General features: G+C 40.9%; 1 protein-coding gene across 1 annotated transcript in view; it reads left to right on the forward strand.

Moving 5' to 3' along the window:
- LOC145439399 (uncharacterized) overlaps nucleotides 1-14,962 on the forward strand; it is a 28,888-nt gene extending 13,926 nt beyond the window's left edge. Inside the window, exons 5-9 of the mRNA XM_080316882.1 lie at nucleotides 10,417-10,640; nucleotides 11,241-11,384; nucleotides 11,651-11,777; nucleotides 12,239-12,421; nucleotides 12,941-14,962. Coding sequence (XP_080173008.1) covers nucleotides 10,417-10,640; nucleotides 11,241-11,384; nucleotides 11,651-11,777; nucleotides 12,239-12,421; nucleotides 12,941-14,188 — 1,926 coding nt within the window. The 3' untranslated portion in view covers nucleotides 14,189-14,962. The remainder of the gene's footprint in view (nucleotides 1-10,416; nucleotides 10,641-11,240; nucleotides 11,385-11,650; nucleotides 11,778-12,238; nucleotides 12,422-12,940) is intronic.
- Nucleotides 14,963-20,488: the final 5,526 nt, after the last annotated feature.

Genomic DNA, 20,488 nt, shown 5'->3' on the forward strand with positions numbered 1-20,488 from the left:
GTTGAGAAAATACATATTGTCAATATCGTTGTATTATTATCAAGCAATGTAGTTTGTTTTCGATCGGGTTACTCGTACATTGCTTGATTGGTTTGTCAGTCATTAAATTGACATAGGACGAAATCATCCATACAACATTCTGTGGCAAAAGTGGGAAAGCAATCACTCGTAGCATAGTGATAGCCATTTATTATACAGTGTATATAGTTAGTGCACAGTGTACATGCATATTGAAGTTCTTTTTTCAGTCCTATTATAGCTGACCCGTTTTAAAACGGGATATTTGATGAACGAGACTATTGTATTGTCTACGATCATTCAATTACTGGATTTGCGTTGTAAAGTATTTAAATGCCTTAATCTGAAGCGAGTCCTACAGTGCTTCGGTTAGCAGACACTTTACATATGCTCAATGAGCATTGACGAAACCCAATTGAAGATTAGCAACTTGTATGCTTTGGCGAATACCCCGCTTCAATTGCTGCCTGTCTACTGACGTGTATACGGCTCCTTTAAAACCGAAGGTGAATTTATACTACCGGCGTAATGCTTTGTGCACGTATATAGCCCCCACACCTGTACCATGCTGTCAATGTGCTTTCCTGTTTACAATATCCGATCAATTTGAAAGTATCTGAGTTACATTTTGCTTTTGTAACATGCGTTCCACAGTCGGTGACAATGTATGAGCTGTACAATCAAACCGCCAAAGATCAGCTACCAAATTGCAATAGCATGTCGTTTACATTTGTCTTGCTCGCAAAAGGTAATGCTTTGATGTATACCGCCACGAGGGGCGTACAGAAAAGGTACCAACTAATTCCCTGCTTTCCGCGGCGCATGATTATTAACTTATAAACATTGACTAATACAGCTATGAAAATTATCGTAAGTGTCCTTGATTAAAGCACTTCAGCCGACCGGTAATTATTACGGCATAACTCGGCGTGAGGACGTGATGTATTTTCACCATCGAATTCCTGAAAGGGTTTAGCTCGTGAATGCAATTTTCACAATTTAATTGCGTCCATCGCGGTTTACGGGGAGTTCAAGTTCAGGTTTTTGTGGGTTGTATGACGATTAGTGATCAGTGTTCTGCCTGTCATTGAACAGTCCAATTTGTACGAAATGAATACATTTAAATCAATTTCTATCCCAGGGGTGGGCAAACTTTTGAGCTCGCGGGTCGCATTCAACATCTGAATCCATTCGCGGGCCGCACTATATAAAATTGGGATTATAAACCAAAACGGAATATTGATATTTGATTATATAGTGAGGACAGTAGGATAATATATGTGCTTATTTAAAACAAGCCAAACATTGCTTTGATGATATCGTACACGCGTCAGAAACATATAGTGGCGAGATTTCATAGGCTTGCGGACCTCAATAACCAATTTGTCAAAACTATAGAGATGAAAGTCGGTTGGCCCGATTCTTAGAACAGGATTGAAATTTAAATCTGTGAGCAGCGATCTGTTCATAGATTTACTAATTCCACTTTTGGTTCAGTTCCAGGGCACACAATGCTGACAGCATCATAACCAGGTTAGCTTCAAACAAGCTTCTATTATATCTAGATAAAATATAAATACCCCAATTCTACGCATACAGACAACGAATCTACCTAAGACACGCCCGAATCGTTTTTTTATGAACACAAGACTGAAATAATTAAAAATGGAGCGGCCAATCTGAAATCCCACTTGTGATCCAATTATGTCAATCTCGTTTCAGCTATCCCGCTGTGATATCAAGTATTTACCTTCGATCAGTGGTTCTCAAACTTTTCAGGACATGCCCCCCCCCCCCCGTTATGATGGTGAAAGATTTCGCGCCCCCTTATCGTCATATCACAAAACGCAACCAGGATACTAGCAAACCTAACTGGTAGTTTGATGGCATGGAAGGAACGACTGTGGATGAGAGATTTTTCAATATGTAATTGAGACTAAATACAGAGCACAAACTTTGAAACGGATGTAAGTCGTGCGGAGCGCGAAAAATTTCTTCAGTTGAGCTCAGCTTCGCGCCCCCCATCAGATGCTTTCACGCCCCCTAGGGAGCGCGCCTACCAGTTTGGGAACCATCACTGTCTTAGAATTATCATGGTGAAATATAATAAGAAAAAGTTAATCAAGTCCCTGCATTAATTCGATTTTTAGTACGTATTTGATCAATATTTCTAAAAAGTTTCTTTAGACTCTCGCGGGCCGCACAGAACGGTGTTGCGGGCCGCATGCGGCCCGCGGGCCGTAGTTTGCCCACCCCTGTTCTATCCCAACGTTCTGCGATTTTACAGAAAAGTAATTCCAGTTTCGCCTTGAAATCATGTAAGCAAACAACCGGTCGAAAATTCGCAAATACACCAAACCTTCGGGCAATTACTAAATCTCCATCCTGGACCACAGTACTTGTAGCAGGTTGCGTAGTGTTCAATGCAATTAACACTCGACCTTGTTCGGTGGGGGCAATGCGCGTTAAGGTTGAATTGGTAATTGTCTTGTGAAGAAATTATCGAATCGTAAAACAAACAGCGGAGTACAATAGGATTGTAGATCCTTTGGCAAGAACAAATTTTCATTCGACTAACCCTTCAGCTCAGTCGCTGTCAAAACTATGTTGTTTTTGTATTTTATTGGCCATGATAAAAATGTCACGTCACAGATGCATTTTTGGGTCGCACTGAATCGACTGAGTCATTTTTCTTCAAAACCAAAGATTAATTTACACGTGTATTAAGTGAAAGCTCGCGCCGATAAACTTCCCCACTAAATATAAATGATCAAAAGTAACATCAAGTTTAAAAGATACGGAACATCCGGGACTCTTCTGAAATCTATATGAGACTGCATACAGCGGTTTTACTCTATCATTCTGACCATGTTCCGCTCATAAGCCCACATTTCATGTATCCTCAATGCTCGATGTATGTATGATTTTATTAATTTCTTCAAATCTTATGCTTTCCAATATAAAGCTAAACTGTAGTGTTTAACATTGCTTGTGTGGGTTGGGTTCTCGCTTAATCTATAACGTGCCAATATTTCTCGGTAGTTTTGTCACGCTGAATGGTTGGATGTAAATAACAGATGTGCTCCGTTATCACGCGCGCGTGATCTCCAATAATATTGTTGAAATCCTCGATATAAAACGTAACTATATAAAATCATTGCCATTGAATGGAACGCTAACATTGGTTCCGTTCTATACCATACGTCAAACTGTATCCCTCTGCTATTTGCTGTAGAACTGGTATGCGGAAATAGTAACAAACGAAATGTTCACCAGCATGCACAAATTTCTCATGTATCGGGACACTTGAAACTGGCCTTGTCTGCTTCATTGCCGAAGTTTTCTTAAGAAAAATCCGGAATGTAGAGCACGGAACGGATCGAATTTGGAGAGAAAACACGATTGGATCCAGACATCGCAATAAGCTTTGTGTTCTTATTATGAAACAAAATAAGAGATGACTGATTTGCCATGATCGCGCATCAACACCATCATATCCATGTGCTTTTCTCAGTATACAGTTACTGTAGTTCCCGAAAGGAAATATATTGGCATTAAGATTGATCATATTTCGTTGTGGTTCAGTACAAAGCCTAGCCTCTTGACTTATCGAAGGTAGCTGTAATCGCCCAAACAAAATCGGGCGTTATGCGCCTTATATTTAGAACATTGTATTTTCAGCAGTACTCTATCCTGTAACCGTAAACTGATAAGGTTTGAGGGAACGATAGAGGAAGCGGTATTATCCCGAATTTTGTTGCGATAATAATATATTGACTATGCCTTGCTGTCTTTACGAACTTCCGCGAACCTATGTCCATAAACTGATGATGCACGCAATTAGGGCACTTACCATTACCTGCTTTACCCATGGTAAAGCTAACATGCTATATCTGTTGATAGAATACAATAATCTGCAATTTACACACAATTCGGATGGAATTAACTTGAAGTGTACTGGTCTCAACGTCGTGAACAGTAATATGCGTTGACAAACTTGATCAGTCAATGAAAACGTAACTTTACGAGGCGTGAATGATGCATATGGTAAGCCTAATCCTTGCGGATTTACCTTGGATTAAAATTTGTGGGAAAATTGTTTCAGTAAATATTCTATATCCATCGTCTTGAATGAACGCCTTGTAAATGGGTGGATTGAAATTTAATGCCATCTTTGTTTGTCATCTAGACACCGTCGTTTGTCAAAACATTTCACGATTGCGGAATTACTTCAGACGTAAATAAACCATCCGTTATTGTAGCAAACGTGTAATAAGTTGATACTCCGGAGGTAAATATAAGTTGTGATGCATAACAGTTTTGATGTGCTGTGACACGAATTGTTTCGAGAAATCCGATTTGTGCAACTTAACCCGGGCTTGTAAGTCGACGATTTACCAATGCTAGTGCTAATATTTCGACAAATGTCAGAAATATAGCAGCATTCCGGACGTATTCAACTAATAAGCCTTTGTTTGGAAAACTTTTGTACCATGTGAACCGGAGTATCTGCTCAAGACATGTTAAAAATTTGTGATTAGGAAAATAGCTAACATTGCGTGAAATGAGTGTCAATAATTAGGCCACAAACATGGAAGGATGGCCTTAAAACGGCATGAACATCACGATAGAGGTATCAATCTGCGTGTTGCAAATTTTCTATAAGTCTTGTAATTTTGTTATTACCTGTGTATGTTGCTATCTATTCGGATAAAGGCCACATGTCTATGTTGTGCTATACTCGTCGTTATACCGAACCGAAGGTTGGGAAGGTACATTCAACCAACATGCTGCCGAACTTGGCGATAGGCTTTCGCCAACATTGTAAACCTTGCGCTCTTGTATATTTATAATTCTGTTTCAGTCTAGTATGCACAGTATCGACGTAATGAACTTGCGGCCCTGGAGGCGTATCAACGGTTAGTTTCCGTTGTGACAATATTGATACCAATAATATCTCGTCAACGGATTAACAAGTTTAGATATTTACGACTAATTCGAAGCCAAACCTAGATGTACGTTAGCATTCCTTCTCGGTCGACTTCGGCGCATTCAGTCTCCAACTCGCAGGCTGACGGTATATACATAATGCTGTGTGGGTTGCTATTTCAGGTTCGCGATTTCCTATGATCTGAGAATACTCGGATTTCGAAATAGTTTATCAACCATATCTACCTATTACAATTATGTTCCCGATCATATTGATACCTTAATGATCACACCCACTCCGCCTTGTTACGACCTTACGACCATTTAGTGATGGGTTATGACAGCTTTATTTCCCAGATCTAATTCAATTTCGCGATATACTGGTAGGTTTCGTAGGGTTTTGCACTCCAACTCAAATGAAGACATTCTTTATACGTTAAAGACTTTTTATTATCTTGCATCGTCCGATTTCCATGCTTCAACGTCTGTGAATAGGTTCTCAAAATCTGAAGTCGGAAGCGCCGATTCGTAGACGCACAAGGCGCGTGTCACACGATTCCAATCGTGGTTTATTAATGTCCGGTTACTATACGCATTTACTGTGTGTGTGTGTGTGTGTGTGTGTGGGTGGGGGGGGTGAGTGGGGGGTTGTTTGCATGCCTATATGTGTGTGCTTCTGCTACTTGGTACGTAAGTTACCATCCTCAGATCTACGTACAGAGACGACCTTGAACTATATGAAAACGTATGCTGTACAGTACTATAAATAATACATACTGCGATTAACTCAAATTATCTGGGTGCAGGTAATGGAAATGAATGCAAAAATGAACCTTATGAACGCATAAATCGGACCGTAGAATTGCGCAACTCCGCATACTGGAAGATACGAAAATCATCGATATCGAAACGCGTTCTTTTTGTGGTTTTTAAGCAACCGCCTGCACGGCCCGAAAGTTTACTCACTTTATCCCTAAGCAAATGATACAATCATCAATCAGCATATTAGAATTCTCTACGGTCGTATCACTCTTGACTAGTTTTAATAACAGAGACAAATTTGTATACTCAAGTGAGTAGGCTACTATTTTAAGGTCACGTTTAGTGGGCATATCGTGACGAATAAAAGAGTTATGCGTTACATCGATCATGTTCCTCTGTATTATAGAAAAGAAACTTTCGTCAATAAATACATACGCGGTACTTGAACTAAAAGTCGTTGAACCTCACAGTTTAGAATAACGACGACACAAAACAGCCCCATGTTTCATTTTTAGTAGGTAATGTGACCGCCTTGGGATATCATCACAGAGAAAGGATTTATGTTTCAATACAACGAACTGGATTATGATTAATCAGTGGCAGACTTAGAAATATGTTGCAAAACTATTAACTGGTTGGAGTATAAATAACATATTGGCCTAGTTTATATAACTCACAGCCTTTGGGGACTTGACTCGAGGCATTTTTTCAAATAAGTACTATGACGACACAACTCGAGTCAATTTTTGTATTGACTCGACTTGTACTTGAGTCATTGTACGTACATCACTCGAACCAAGTCATATGTCTCGGGAATAGGAAGGCCAAGACATACATTTCATTATAACTTCGATGAATGGTAAAAGTTACCACATTATTGGCATTTGTTCTGTCGGTTTTGATACTTGGAAATTAACGCCAGAAACTGTTAATACTGAGGAAACTTACTATATTCTGAATGCGAGATATTCTATATCACTCTAGCTGAGTTGAAAAAAGTGGGTTGAACTGACTTGCACTGAAAACTGTGACTTGAACTTGGACTCGAGGCAAAACAATATGACACTATGACTTGAAAATGACTCGACTTGACTCGGGTCAAAACTATAAAAGTGAGATTGACTTGCGGCTCAAAACCTTGTGACTTGGTTAGAACCCTTGGAGTCCATATAAATATATTTACTGCAAACTGAGGAGTACGCGATTATAATTCCCTGTTTGACCACTGACCAGTTATGTAGTGATCGATAAGACGGTGAGTGAACAAACTTTGGAGCAATGTTGAATTTAGCAAGATAATTATGTAGAACACGACAAAGAGATACAAATATATTGATTGTTTTGTGATGAATAATAACGTTTCAAGATCGCGCAATGCCATACACATACATTTTGCAACATTTAAAATGGTCGCGCTGATACTTTGGATTTTCTGCAATGGATATGTTTTTATATATAATTATACTCACTGTACATCAAATTTAAGCTTGTGCAATGGCTATTTATAATAGGCCATGCAAATGTTAGACGCACAGTCGAATGTATACGCAAGAAACAGAGTATACTCGGGTGAAGAAACCCAAATGCGATAGTCGACAGTTGACCGATTGACCGGAGAGCCAAACACCAGCCCCCGTCCCGGCACCCTATTTATCATAGTCAATATTTTATTCATCACTTCGAAGGTAACGATGTTTACTTTACGCCAAATCATGAGTTCGCCAACAAAAGCCTCAACTGGTTCCTTGTCAACACCATCCGCAAGTTATTTTGTTAAGAAAACACCAAGTAGCGGGAATATAGCGTTCGAATGTTGTTTCGACTTGCGGTCTATTGTATAGGGTTTCCGAAACGAGTATATTGTCAGAGGGTGTTACGATGATGTGAATGGCCCGCCTCCAATCCCGGCAGCTAAACTTAGGAAATGCTATTGTTTGTCGGCACGTTTCAGAAATATTATTCTATTTGCCCTTGAAATCCGAAGCAATGTCGTTCGGGGACTGTCTTATTCATCAATATCGATATGCTTCGAGATTTTGTGGCATATTCAATTCATATAATAAATATGGCTTTGGGATTGGGGAATGTGATACGGTGTACAATAATATTATGGAGTCACAAACTCGCCGATGTGTCTCAACCGCGAGTTGTATATATTGACACGGTGTAACAATAAGACATTGCAGCCCCGGAATTGTATCCATAGATTACACAAATGATGGTTTTCACGCGGTGACAGACGATTCATTGCAGCTATAGAAATGATTGCTCCAATCACGGGAATTTAGCGGAAAATAACTAATATTGACGTCTGTTAGGCTGATATCGGCGAAAAATTGAGTGTGGTATCATACTTCAAGTCGTAATAGTGGTGCCCCATCCTTGATATGCGGGAAAGTGAAGTCTTTACATGATATCGTCGGCTTCGTTTTTCAACTTCGCATTTGATTGGTGTTCCACACCAAGTAACTATTTGTCATCATCAACTCTTGTACGGATGAAGCCGTGGAAACAATGAGCGCATCAGGCAGAATGCATGCCACATGATGCTATGAAGTTGTTAATATTAGTATTGTACTACACAACAGCGGCGTTCAGCGGGCAACGCACTCTCCCGTGCACCCGATACTGATTATATTTGCTGCTTACTTATAGGTAGGGTTGCATTTAAAACAAAAATTATTGTCAAACAGACATGTTTAAAACAAGACTCGCACAACAAACACAATGTTTCCTCTAGTAATTCGTTCGATATAAATCTCTGAGCGATAGTCCTACTCTATTTACTATTCGTTTATAAACCACACAAATGGTACATTATACAAAACTACATTAATTGAATATATAGCGAATGCATTCCCTGTAGTAGGATCAAGCGATTGTAATATTCTCAATAATCCCGAATTGCTGCTTATCATATTATATAATACGGAGCGTGTATGTGATGAAGTTTCATGGAACATTCCTAGGGCAGACTGATGGATTATGTAGGATATTATGAAATTCTACTGGAGCTACCGTGAAATGATACATTTGCTTTCGATTGTAGTCGCAATAAAAATGCCCAATATTAATTATTGGATCAATTGTGTATGCTGTTGCAAGATGCAAGATGTACTATCAATCGTTTAGAGTTTACAGTCCTACGTCTGTCCAACATCACATCAGGATTGTTTAGGTCACGGGTCCTTGCCACATTGGTGACTTTTCGCAGGCGCGCCCGATCGTAGTGAAAGACTTGCGGAATGTGACCTAAAATAAATATCGCGAACTATATCCTCGCGATCCGGGGCTAAATCATCAACGTCACCCCGCACCGAGTTCCTCGAAGGCTCGCATCAAGGCCAATTTTCCGGAATCACAGCATAACGCTACACCTGGCGTGTTTGTACACCTGTTCATTTCGCTTGATATTTATTATCCCCATATATCCGGTATGCAGATTGCATCACATTATGTCGGATACTGTCAGCTTAATTTGGATGCATACTTTAAGCGTAAGCAGTATTTCCATGCTTGTATTGAAGGAATACGCAAGAATATATGCACCACGCTATGTGTGACTGTCCGAATCGGTTCTTACATAAATGCAGCGAGATATAACGCAATTTGATATAGCAGTCGATGTATCTGTCAAGTATCCTGATATCGGTTTGAGGCAATATGGACACATTCCGATCAATAACAGTATCCAAGCCGTGTCAAAACACCTCCTTTGTATTTTTGCACCGGCCTGCTGTGTGACCAGCAACCACATTCATACCTGTTTACATTCGATACGGTCGACTCCGGGAATATTGGAACCGCGCAATGACGGCAGAAATTCATAAAGGGCGCTGAAAAAACACGAATGTTGCGGTCTGCAAATTAGCGTGAAAAGTTTGAAACGCACGATGTCGCCGGAATGAACACAATCACCTGGCGTTCGTGCGTGTGCTGAACGTAAACCATATGTGAAGTACAAAATTGCGACTCGTTGTGAATATTACCTTTAGCGGGATTATTACCAAAATGAGAATTCTTTGCTACTTTTTCCAGTGATCGCGACTCAAGATATGTAACAAGAAGTTTCATATCGTGCCAGGTGATTGCTTTCGCTCGCACTGAGATTGCTGGGACTATTCCAGTTTCAAAAGATGAAAATATATCCCATCACGAAACCTCCTAATGAAAAATTAGACACAGTTATTATAAGTTCAGATGTTAATGGAAGTTGTATAGTAACTGTGCGCACCTCACGTTTTTCGGAAATGCTTTGTTTGAACAAACCACAAATTCTGCTTACGTTAAATAAGTATAGGACTATTATCCCTATTTAGAGCATTGGTGCCTGGTTGAGTTGTGACATGCTATCAACTAATAATCACTGAATCTCACATGTTTTCGATTTTGTACTACTAGTCGTTTGGGGCCACCATCGCAAGTTTACAAAGCTATATTAGACGTGGTTTTGAAGGCTGCACATGATCCGTAAGATTTGCGACTGATTCCACTACACACCAATACTAACCCTCCTTGGTTTGCCCTGGATCGTGATTATTTCAACCATTCACCCCCAAGACGGACCTACGGAGTTTTGTTGTATCAATAAATGGCAGTAGTCATATTTCTATTCGAAAACAGATATAACATACGTTACTTCAGCACGTTGCCCGCACTTGCTATTCCTCATCGATTGTATATTATATCTTCCTTTCTTTTCCACAGGTATCAACTGGTAACGTACGGAATTGTGCCATACCTTGCAAGTCGCCATACTTCACCGACAGCGAAATTTCGACGGCCGAAAGCATGATGAAGTGGCTCTCCGTCGTCTGCTTCATCGTGACGCTGCTCACGGTGAGCACGTATCTCATCGATATGGATCGATTCGAATACCCACAGAGGCCGATCATCTTCATGTCGGTGTGCTATTTGTTCGTGAGCGTGGGGTAAGGGATTCAGTTTTATTCATGATTGCTTGACAGGCTTGCTTTGACATTTTGTGTGGATGAAGGCCGCCACAGGCTGCGAAAGTTTAGCTTACGTCATAACCAACTCGCATGCGACATATCCCTCCTGGATTCCCGCACCTAAAAAAATTCACCGAGAATTGCCTCTAATTCAGAAACGCGGAAAACTTGTAGCATTGCGTCTTCTGTACGAATGAAGCAACACGAAAATTCTTGAATTCCGTTGGACATGATCTCATCTGTCACTTACGTCCGCTTACGATGTTGCCTTTCTAGAGTTTTAATGATTCTATGCATAAAATAAATTGGATTAAGACGTTAATGTTAATGTTGCTGTAATAACTTTTAAAAATTCACTGAGATTACGGTTGCCATTAGGAATCCAAATGACAAGTGACTATTATAGCTCACTGTAGCCGGTAATTGGTGCCAAACCACCTGATATGTCAATGCCAAACAGTCAAAATGGAGTCGGTTTTAGAGCGATGATTAGCTTAAAATTTTGGTTTCGTGCGGTTATTACTGTTTACATATTTCAGCAATTATTTACGGATTAGATTATATTAAATTTTCTTACAGGTTTCTAATCCGTATCGTTGCTGGTCATGAGGCGGTTGTGTGCGGATACAGCGCCAGACACATTTTGTATCACTCGTCGGGACCGCCGATGTGCGTCACTGTTTTTCTGTTAACCTACTTCTTCAGTACGGCGAGTGCAATATGGTGAGTTTTAGACTGGTTCGTTGACAAATTTCTAGCTGGATCGAAATAAACTGCTTGAAAGTCTAATCGCTGCGCGAGTGCATGTATATTTTCTCTATATGCACCCACTTATGAACTTGTTTGCTCTTTCGACAAGTGGCGTAAACTTACAGTTTTGCGCGTGGCAGACAGGCAAACCATTTTCATGTAACACCTTCATTCTGACTGCGCATCGCATATCTCTAGAAATTTCAGCACTTTCCAACTGTAATTTTTCTTTTTCAAAGGTGGGTGATACTTTCAATGACGTGGTTTCTCGCCGCCGCTTTAAAATGGAGCAACGAATCGATCTCCAAATACTTTCAAGTGTATCACATCGTGGCCTGGATCTTTCCCAGCATTCTAACAGTTCTGGTAAGCACTGCCTGCGCATTGATATATGTCGCTGATGCCTTTGATGACTAGCGCAAGGTATGTGCGGTTACTCTCCCTATTACTATAGATATTATCATTATTATGACACACGACAGTAATGCTTGTCGCCTTTTCAGACCCTGTGCTCCGCGATATGAATTACGATATCTTAAATAGTTTTATGTCTTTTATTTTCGTAACTCTTGAGGTTCGACTTCACTCTCCCACTTTTAAACGGGTCTTTCCAATGCAATTGAGATCTGCGATGTGGAGTTGCGATCAATATTGCAAATAGCAATATTATAGTTTTCGCATTTCGATGTCGAACTTACTGAGATTTGAGAATATGTGTGGCCCGGTTTCATTACACGCTTGGGAATACACTGGTAGACTATATGATTGAGATTATAACGCAGTATTCCGTGCAACCCCGTAATAGGTTTTCTGTCCGTGCGTTTTAGGCATTGGTTCTATCTTCCATCGACGGAGACGCTTTGTCCGGCATATGCTACGTCGGAAACCAGGACTTGCAAAATCTACGTGGCTTCGTCCTGTTTCCTCTCGTCATCTGCTTCGCGGCTGGAGGGTTATTTCTTCTTGTTGGATTCGTTAGCCTTATCCGAATAAGAAGCCGCGTCCGTAAGGTGAGACATTTACGGAGTTTCCTCCTCCGTTGTTGCCCTGACTTTTACAAACTCCCAATCTGGTTAGTTGACGGTAAGCTGACTACAGTAGTTCTAGTTCTAGCTCGGCATTAACAAAATAGCTGTAGAATCAGAAAACACGTAACTTCGTTTGTCATGAATCGTGTTCTGATGTGTGATATTATTGCAGCCGTATATACTAGCTCAGAGTTGTTACTACTAAATATGACATATAGCCAAGGGGTGAATTTTTGTGGCCGAAACACCTCCCATTTCAAACTCTAACCCTGTCCATTTAAAATGCCGATTCCGTCTCCAATATTTCTTAGGTCATTTGGAACACACTGATTGGTAATATCAGTTATTAGTTAGCTGCGTTTCAGCTAGTTATAGTTGCGTTAGTCCTTGTTATAGTGTTGAAAATTGAGTGGTTATAGTTCTACTTCTTGTTGCATATTTTGAGAGTTCAGTTGTTTGTACAAGTCTGGTCGAAAATTCTAAAACTTGTTATTTACATAGGATGGCAAGAAGACTGAGAAGTTCGAACGCCTGATCGTACGCATCGGGATTTTCAACGTTTTGTACATGATTTCCGCTGCCATATTGGTGGGGTGCTACTTCTACGAACAAGTCAACCGAACCGCGTGGGAGATCAACATCAATTGCGGCTCCGTAATAACATCCAACTCCAACAAGCCTTACTTATTCGTATTGATGGCCAGATACCTCATGACGCTCGTGATTGGAATCACAAACGGCGTGTGGATCTGCAGCTCGAAGACTTTGGATTCATGGAAAGGTTTTTATCGGAGGTGTATGTGTTGCCTGTCAAACGCACCCTGCTCGCCACCTTGCGGTAAAGTATTAAAGAAGGCGTCGCGTCAAATCGACCAGAACGCCAATATAGGGAATTCGTCACAGAAAAACTCACGATCCACTCTACCTACTGTTCCGAATGAAAGTATAGAAGACAGTAGAGATGACGCACTCGATTCTCAACAATACTGCAGTATATACCAAGAAGGAAATGATCTCCAAACGGAACGATCGAGACCTAGCAGACATTCGTCAGGGTCCAGAAAACCGTCGAGTGCTGCATCGAAGCCAGAGTCTTGCGTTTACTGTAGTCAGAGCGCGTGTAATTCCTCAAACTCCCAGTCGGGTCAGTCTCAAAGGCGTAAAGTAAAGCGTTCGAAGAGAAGGAGAGACAGCGAAAGTTACTCGCAAGGGTCTGCTAAAAAACGTAACGCAACCGCAAAAAGAGACGAAGCTTCCGAAATACTGTGCAGCAGCAACACAACTTCAACCGCTGGTAGCGACAGACCCGCAGTCAAAGCTGAAAACACTCCAATACCCGACCACGCGGGATCATTATTAATTGAGCAAGATTGCGCTCCATTTCTTAAACCAGACACTGCCGAATCGAATGAAGCTAATTCGTGTACGATATTCCCCGTAGGGCGCGAGCCCACATTGTCACCCGAACATGGCGACAGCTGCATTGATATCAGCGAGAAGTATGTGATAAACTGCGATAATTTGCCGCCTCCCGTGCCGCACCAATATTCTGCCACGAATTTTTGTGCTTCTTCGTCGCAATGTTGGGACTACGACAATTCTGTAGATTCCGGGGGTAAAAGCGAACGCTCCAGCGACGTGGGGGCCTCTTTGGTCAGTCGTAACTCTGAGATAGCGCGCCAGTGTAACAATGATATGCAACCTTATTTTTATCATTATCATCATTATAATGGGAAAATCCTGTCGTAGTACCATTTCTAGTTGCAGCCCCCATTCTTTTATGAATATATTACCAGTCACATAACGAATGAGTGTATTGAATTGTCAAGCTAGATATTGAAAGCCTTACTGTATTGTTGGGTTTGGATACCCATCACGAGAGATTAGCAACATCAGTCCAAATAACAAACTAAACTCCCTATATTCAGCCCCAGTCACAGTATGAAAATCCACCTAAAAATCAGGAGCATATTTAAAGATCGCGTGCCTGAATGGTGTGTCATTGACTAGTCTTCTATCATATACCTTTCGAATGATTCGTAATTTCAAAATCAAAATAGGAAACTTAACGAATCGGAGAGTTTGCTACTGGAAATAAAATTGCAAACTGAAATCACGAATTTCGTATGAAATCCTGCTAATAACATTCGTTATTGACAACGTCATGATCTGTGTAACGTCTTGATTGAAGCATCTTATTGATATTACCTGTTGTCATGAGTGACTGTATCTAATTCTTTTTATCCGCTATTTTATGTTGCTGTAGCCGTGCCTGGATGCTGCAGCTCGTTTCCCTTTGACCTCAACACTGTAATTTCCTCCGATTTTATTGTTTACGCTATCTACTTTTACTTGCATTGTTGCGTGGTTATTGTACAGATATTTATATATGTTGATATTTTTCGATAGCAATTTTTTCATTGCCTCGCCACAGCATCAATTGGCCGATCTAATTTGGCATCGAGGCAAGTAAAATAATAATATGAAGCTGTCTCACTCTGGTGCAGCCTCAGATTTTCGGCATGCTTGTTCAAAAGTTGTTTGAACTTCTTAGTAACGTTGAGTATACTTATCATTTAGCACAGTGATTCCGAACCATTCTACCCAGCTACCATTTCGAGTTAGTTTTGACTAGAACAAGACAGCCAAAGTCACAACAGAATAGTCACTGCTGTTCAAACTTGATATATAGACAATTAGTCACAAATGAACGCATATATACTGGAGATCAGCTACATCCAGTCCGTAGGCTATGAAGCCAAGATTTTGGGCGGTTAAACGGCATCCTGGCCTCGGTGCGACCGGTGTTCTCAGTATAAAGATCTAATCAAGTTATTGCAATTCGCCCAAAGCGTTTGTTTTATTGGATATACATTATACATTTAACATTCCTATTTACGATCTTTTAGAACAGGGTTTTTCAACCTTTAATCTATTGTGAACACCTAAAATGTTTGCATGGTTGCTTGGACCCCCCTAAAAGCGAAATTTGCATAAGAAGCTGGCTCCGGCCAAAAATAAAAAAAGTCTGGCCGGATATCCAATCCGGCTCCGGTTCATGCTCCGCCCTACACGGTACGGTAGTTCCGTGAATTTATAAATATGGGTCGTTTATTTTCGCAATGACATGGAGGTTACTTGCGTGTGGTTGGTATAGACCAGGGCGGCCAACCTGTGGCGTAGTTGAGTTTAACTTCGCAATTACGTGAGGCAGTGTCGTCCAACATGCGACCTTGCGTTTGCGCTCGCAGAAAGACTACCGACGATGAAGAGACAAGATGATTGACGCATATTGACCGAAGCTTTCGATATCGATATGTCCAAGCGCCGAATAGTCCAGTCCTTGCAAACTGAGCCAAGCGATATACAGCAGACTCGCAATACCCTCAAGTAACAATATTATTGACCAATGAACTTTGAAAAATGTTCGCGCATTGCACGGCTAGTGGCCCGCGCAATGGTTCGTCAATTGCATGCGGCCCTTTGGCTGAAAAGGTTGGCCCTTTGGTATATATAGACAAAAGTCATGCTTATCAATAACGATTCTGGCCGTATCAAAAAACAATGATCCGGCTCCGGCCAAAAATGAAAAAGTCCGGTTGGATATCCAATACGGCTCCGGTCCATGCTCCTCTCTAGTACGTGGACAGGGGTAAAATCAATTCGGAGGCAAACAAGAAAGGATGTACCACTTGCGAGGTGACTTCCTTTTTTCCCATATATCCAGGCCGTGTTCTCTTTGGCATTTCGGCAACCTAGTGCCGAAACTGCCAAAAATAAAAGTTGAGAAATGCCAAAAACAAGGCTTTTTAAAAATATAGATTTTTATGAAAGTTTTAGATATAACTGTCGACAAGAATTGAAAAGAGTCTGCATGAAGCGACATGGGTGTGTAACGCTAACTTCATAGATTGAGGTCCGTGAAACCTTCGGAAGGTCGCGGTCTACCGTCCAAGGGATATATGTTGTGCGAATGAAAATCTTACGTCGAGGCCAAAAAGTTTAGTACTGAAATCTGGAATTACGATATACTGCAAATTGATCAACCCGGGTAGTAAATGATATCCAGCAGTTAGCGATATAGCTCAATGACTAGGCATTTTCCTGTTGTTACAGCCCTTGCATTTTGATACCTCATGAAGCCGACGCGCGCGACTCATGCTGCATTTTGGCCAATGCGTATATATAATTCCATTAACTAGTTGATGAAAATGTCAGCACATGATGCAATCACTGATGAACATTGAACAGTGACCCGTTGCTCAATAGGGATATATTTCCATCAATGACCAATTGAACATACACACTTACACAGTGCAAAATGCCACAGTCGCCAAGAAGTAGGCCTATCCCCATCAATGCGTAGGCTGCCATACATAGGCTTGCAAACATTCAGTCCTTCAGTTTTTTTTTGTTTGTTTGCCCGTTGTATATTTGAATATTATAATGAATATTGAAGCTATTCGTGATTTCTAACCATCGGTTAGCGAGTGAAGGGCTGTGATTCAATGAGTCACCAACCATTTTGAATTCTTGGCATAAGTGGTATTGTTATGTGCGTGAATACAGGTAATTATGTACGCATATCGAATCGACTATTCGGATTAGATATTTCACCAACAGTTGTTGGTCGGTCGGTTTTGTATTTGGTGAATTGACTCTACAAAACCGTTGTCAATTCGGTTTTTACGCTCGCTACTTGACGACACACAGAGATACTGCACGTTACGGGACATTCGTTTTATATGGAAGATTGAACTATACAGTATTTTACTAGGGTTACCATATGTTGTAATCGGGAAAGGATGACACTTTTTCAAAGTTTTCAAACTTATAATACCGGAGGTAAATCCAGAAAAAATGATAAATTTTCCCCACTTTCGTGGTCGGTTAAATAAGAAGAATTAAGGTCAGCTTTCCGACACAACTCCAGAAATACACTTTTTCTTTCACACGTTACGTCGGTTGACTAAAACAAATGAACAACGAATTTCCTATTTAACGTCATTTATGCCGGTTTTCACTCGAAAATGTCCACTATCTTACCGCCTCTAAAAGCTGTAAAGAAGGACGAATTGCCAAAAAGGAGGACATTTAGGCGTCCTCGGAGTACATTTTCAAATACCCCAAAAAGGAGGGCAAATCCTCCTAAAGGAGGACGTATGGTAACCCTAGTTTTACATCGTTGATCGTATACAAATACGAATTCCTTGCGTTACCAAAACTGCAAAAAAATAAAATCTGGAAAATGCCAACAATGGCCTAAGCAATTTTTTTGTATTTTTGGCATACGCCAAAAATAACACGGCCCGCATATATCTCATATCCCGTTTATCAGAATGGGGCCTGAAACTGATTGGAGGTGCATCCGAAGCGCCTGATATCCCAGAGGCTATGTTTAACAGCCTACCCATGTCATACCAATGAGGCTTCTATAATATTCGCCGTTAGGTGGCCTCATTTCACCATCTTGTTAGACACGGTGAATTCGTCGCTGAAAGTGAAACTATAGAATCTAAACATGGAATGGCAGCGACTGATTTTGCAGCTTCGTTCCGCTTCGCTGAAGCTTTACTCAGACTTATTTTACGGCAGCTACTGTAGGATTTCTGGCATATCAAAAGTTGTCTTCCAGAGCTCAGAATTTACTGAATCTGGTCTTGATCGAAAGCTACTATCGCACTGATTCCGAAAATGGAAATAAAAATATGATCAGGTACTGAACCGATTAGAATTCGCCCTCCAAGTCTGAATTATCGGCATTGTCCGAACAATCGAAGAGCCGCAATGGGTCATTGTTATGGTCATTGTTTTGCGGTCATCCGATTGTTCTGAGCAATGCAGATTTTAGATGTTGAGGGTGGTTTTTCATCTCAGTACGGTGCTTCACCATATTTTGATTGATATTTTCGAAATCAGTGCGACAGTAGCTTTCGATCAAGACTGGATTCAGTAAATTCTGAGCTCTGGAAGACAACTTTTGGATTGCCAAAAATTCTACAGTAGCTGCCGTAAAATAAGTCTGAGTAAAGCTTCAGCGAAGCGGAACGAAGCTGCAAAATCGGTCGCTGCCATTCCACGTTTACATTCTATAGTGAAACGAAGGTATTCAAACATCTGCACTACAAATTCAATACATTTTCAAAGCATCAGAAACATCGAGTAATAGACATGAACACACAAAAAACGTGTATATGCTTCATTCAATAACACATGAGTGTGTTTGATTGTTTTCTGAGATATTCATGGTGTTTGTCGACTACTATGGTCATTTAGACAAAGTCAATTTTCTTCATTTTTATTCCGTAGCTGCCGACTTGTATCAGGGCTCACTTCTTTTCAAAAGACACTGCGCTTACACGGATGATATTGCGTGGATGAGCCTAAATAAACCTCCAACATTTAGGCAGGAATTCTGGAGTCGACCTCGGTACGGACTCGAACACGCAATCCATTGGTTTTGCAGCTGTGGATTTTATCACTACGTTATCAAGCCATCACAATGACGCGTGGGTGAAGATGGCGTAGTGGTGAGCGTCGCCGCCACCCCCCGTGTCACGTTCTTACGGCCACAAAAATGCCCAGTAAAGCACAACCGATGAAGAAAGATTCAAAAGACCTAGAAATAGCGACGAAGAGCGATTGACATCAAAGATTCTGATATCGGACACTAGGTCAAAGTGGATTCCAGATTTAGAGACTGTTACTGTTAGTGATCGTTCCGGCATTTTCCTATCTGTTCATTATATCGCATCTTGTATGTCGCAATGCACTGTGTGTGTCTTGGGCAGATGAAATAATAGATTAGGAAAAATGCTAGGCAACTTGCAGCCCCTGCGGGGCTGCAGTCGAGGTCAGCTGTTCGGTTGTGGGTACATCACCATTACTGGGTTCATTCTTACTCTCTGAACATCCGGGGAAGCAGTTGGCCTTGATGGAAGCTTCTCCGATATTACTCGATCCTGAGACATTCACGATCGCGTAACTGACACGATCACGTGGATGGTGTGTTCTATAGTGGCGACAATCAACCAAACGTAATCACTCAATTTCGGGAGGTAGGCTGTGCTCCGACGATTGTCAACACAAGGCGCCTGTTGATCAAATTCGGAACGGGTTTCATTCGCGCTTTTAGTCAAAGGAATTTGATTCGGCATTGATATAAAAAAATAAAGTATAGTCTACTATGTAAGTTAGCTCCAGATGATGATTACGATCAGCAATCCAGACCTATCCATTTTGATCACAATAACATAGCAGAACAATCAGAAGTGGAAATACGTTTTTGAATTGCGATGATTGCGAATGAGATTTCAAGCCTATATAAATTCGTAAGCGCGGTGGGTATTTTGAAAAATTGACGTATCCAAGACTCCGAGTGTACCTCAGTCTCAAATCCACTAAAAGATCTTAGAGCTACATCTGTAAATCACTACATTTCAAAATCTATTCCTGATCTACCGGAAAAGAAGAATCCTGATCCTTGCCTCGACATATAGCGGGTGTAAACATGGCTTCATTACCGAAGTGTGTCTACTGTACCTGTCAGGGATTGCTTGGGACCACGACCCACCGATCAAGCATCCGGGTGCGTTACGATTGTGTTATGTAGTCGATAAGCCAGTTTGAAGGGTGCGCTGATGTCAAGACACACACATAAGCTGTAGTTGATCGCGCCGTCGTATACTTCCTGCGCTTGCTGCACGCAGACCGATCCTAAGACGCTGACGGGATTTGTGATGTGCACATTTTAGTTCCCTTTAGTGTGCTCTTGAAAAGAGGCACCCGAAAAGTCTTCGAGTTTAATAAATATTCTGTTACAATGGATGTTGTATTGAACATTTTTAGTTCTGTTTCAATAGTTATAACTTATAAGCCTCCTCCATATGCCGTTTGCTGCAACCATCTCCTGTAACTGTATCTCCTTATAACGAAGAAAAGCAACATAAGTTTGGGCATCCGGTAGACAAAAATCAATACTGACCACTATGGGTTATTTAACCGTACGTCAATGCCAATTGCCAATGCTAATTTCCATACTTCATGGCA

This window comes from Botryllus schlosseri, chromosome 5 (assembly GCF_051294905.1).
Source record: "Botryllus schlosseri isolate E-star chromosome 5, Bs_hap1, whole genome shotgun sequence".
NCBI lineage: Eukaryota > Metazoa > Chordata > Ascidiacea > Stolidobranchia > Styelidae > Botryllus > Botryllus schlosseri.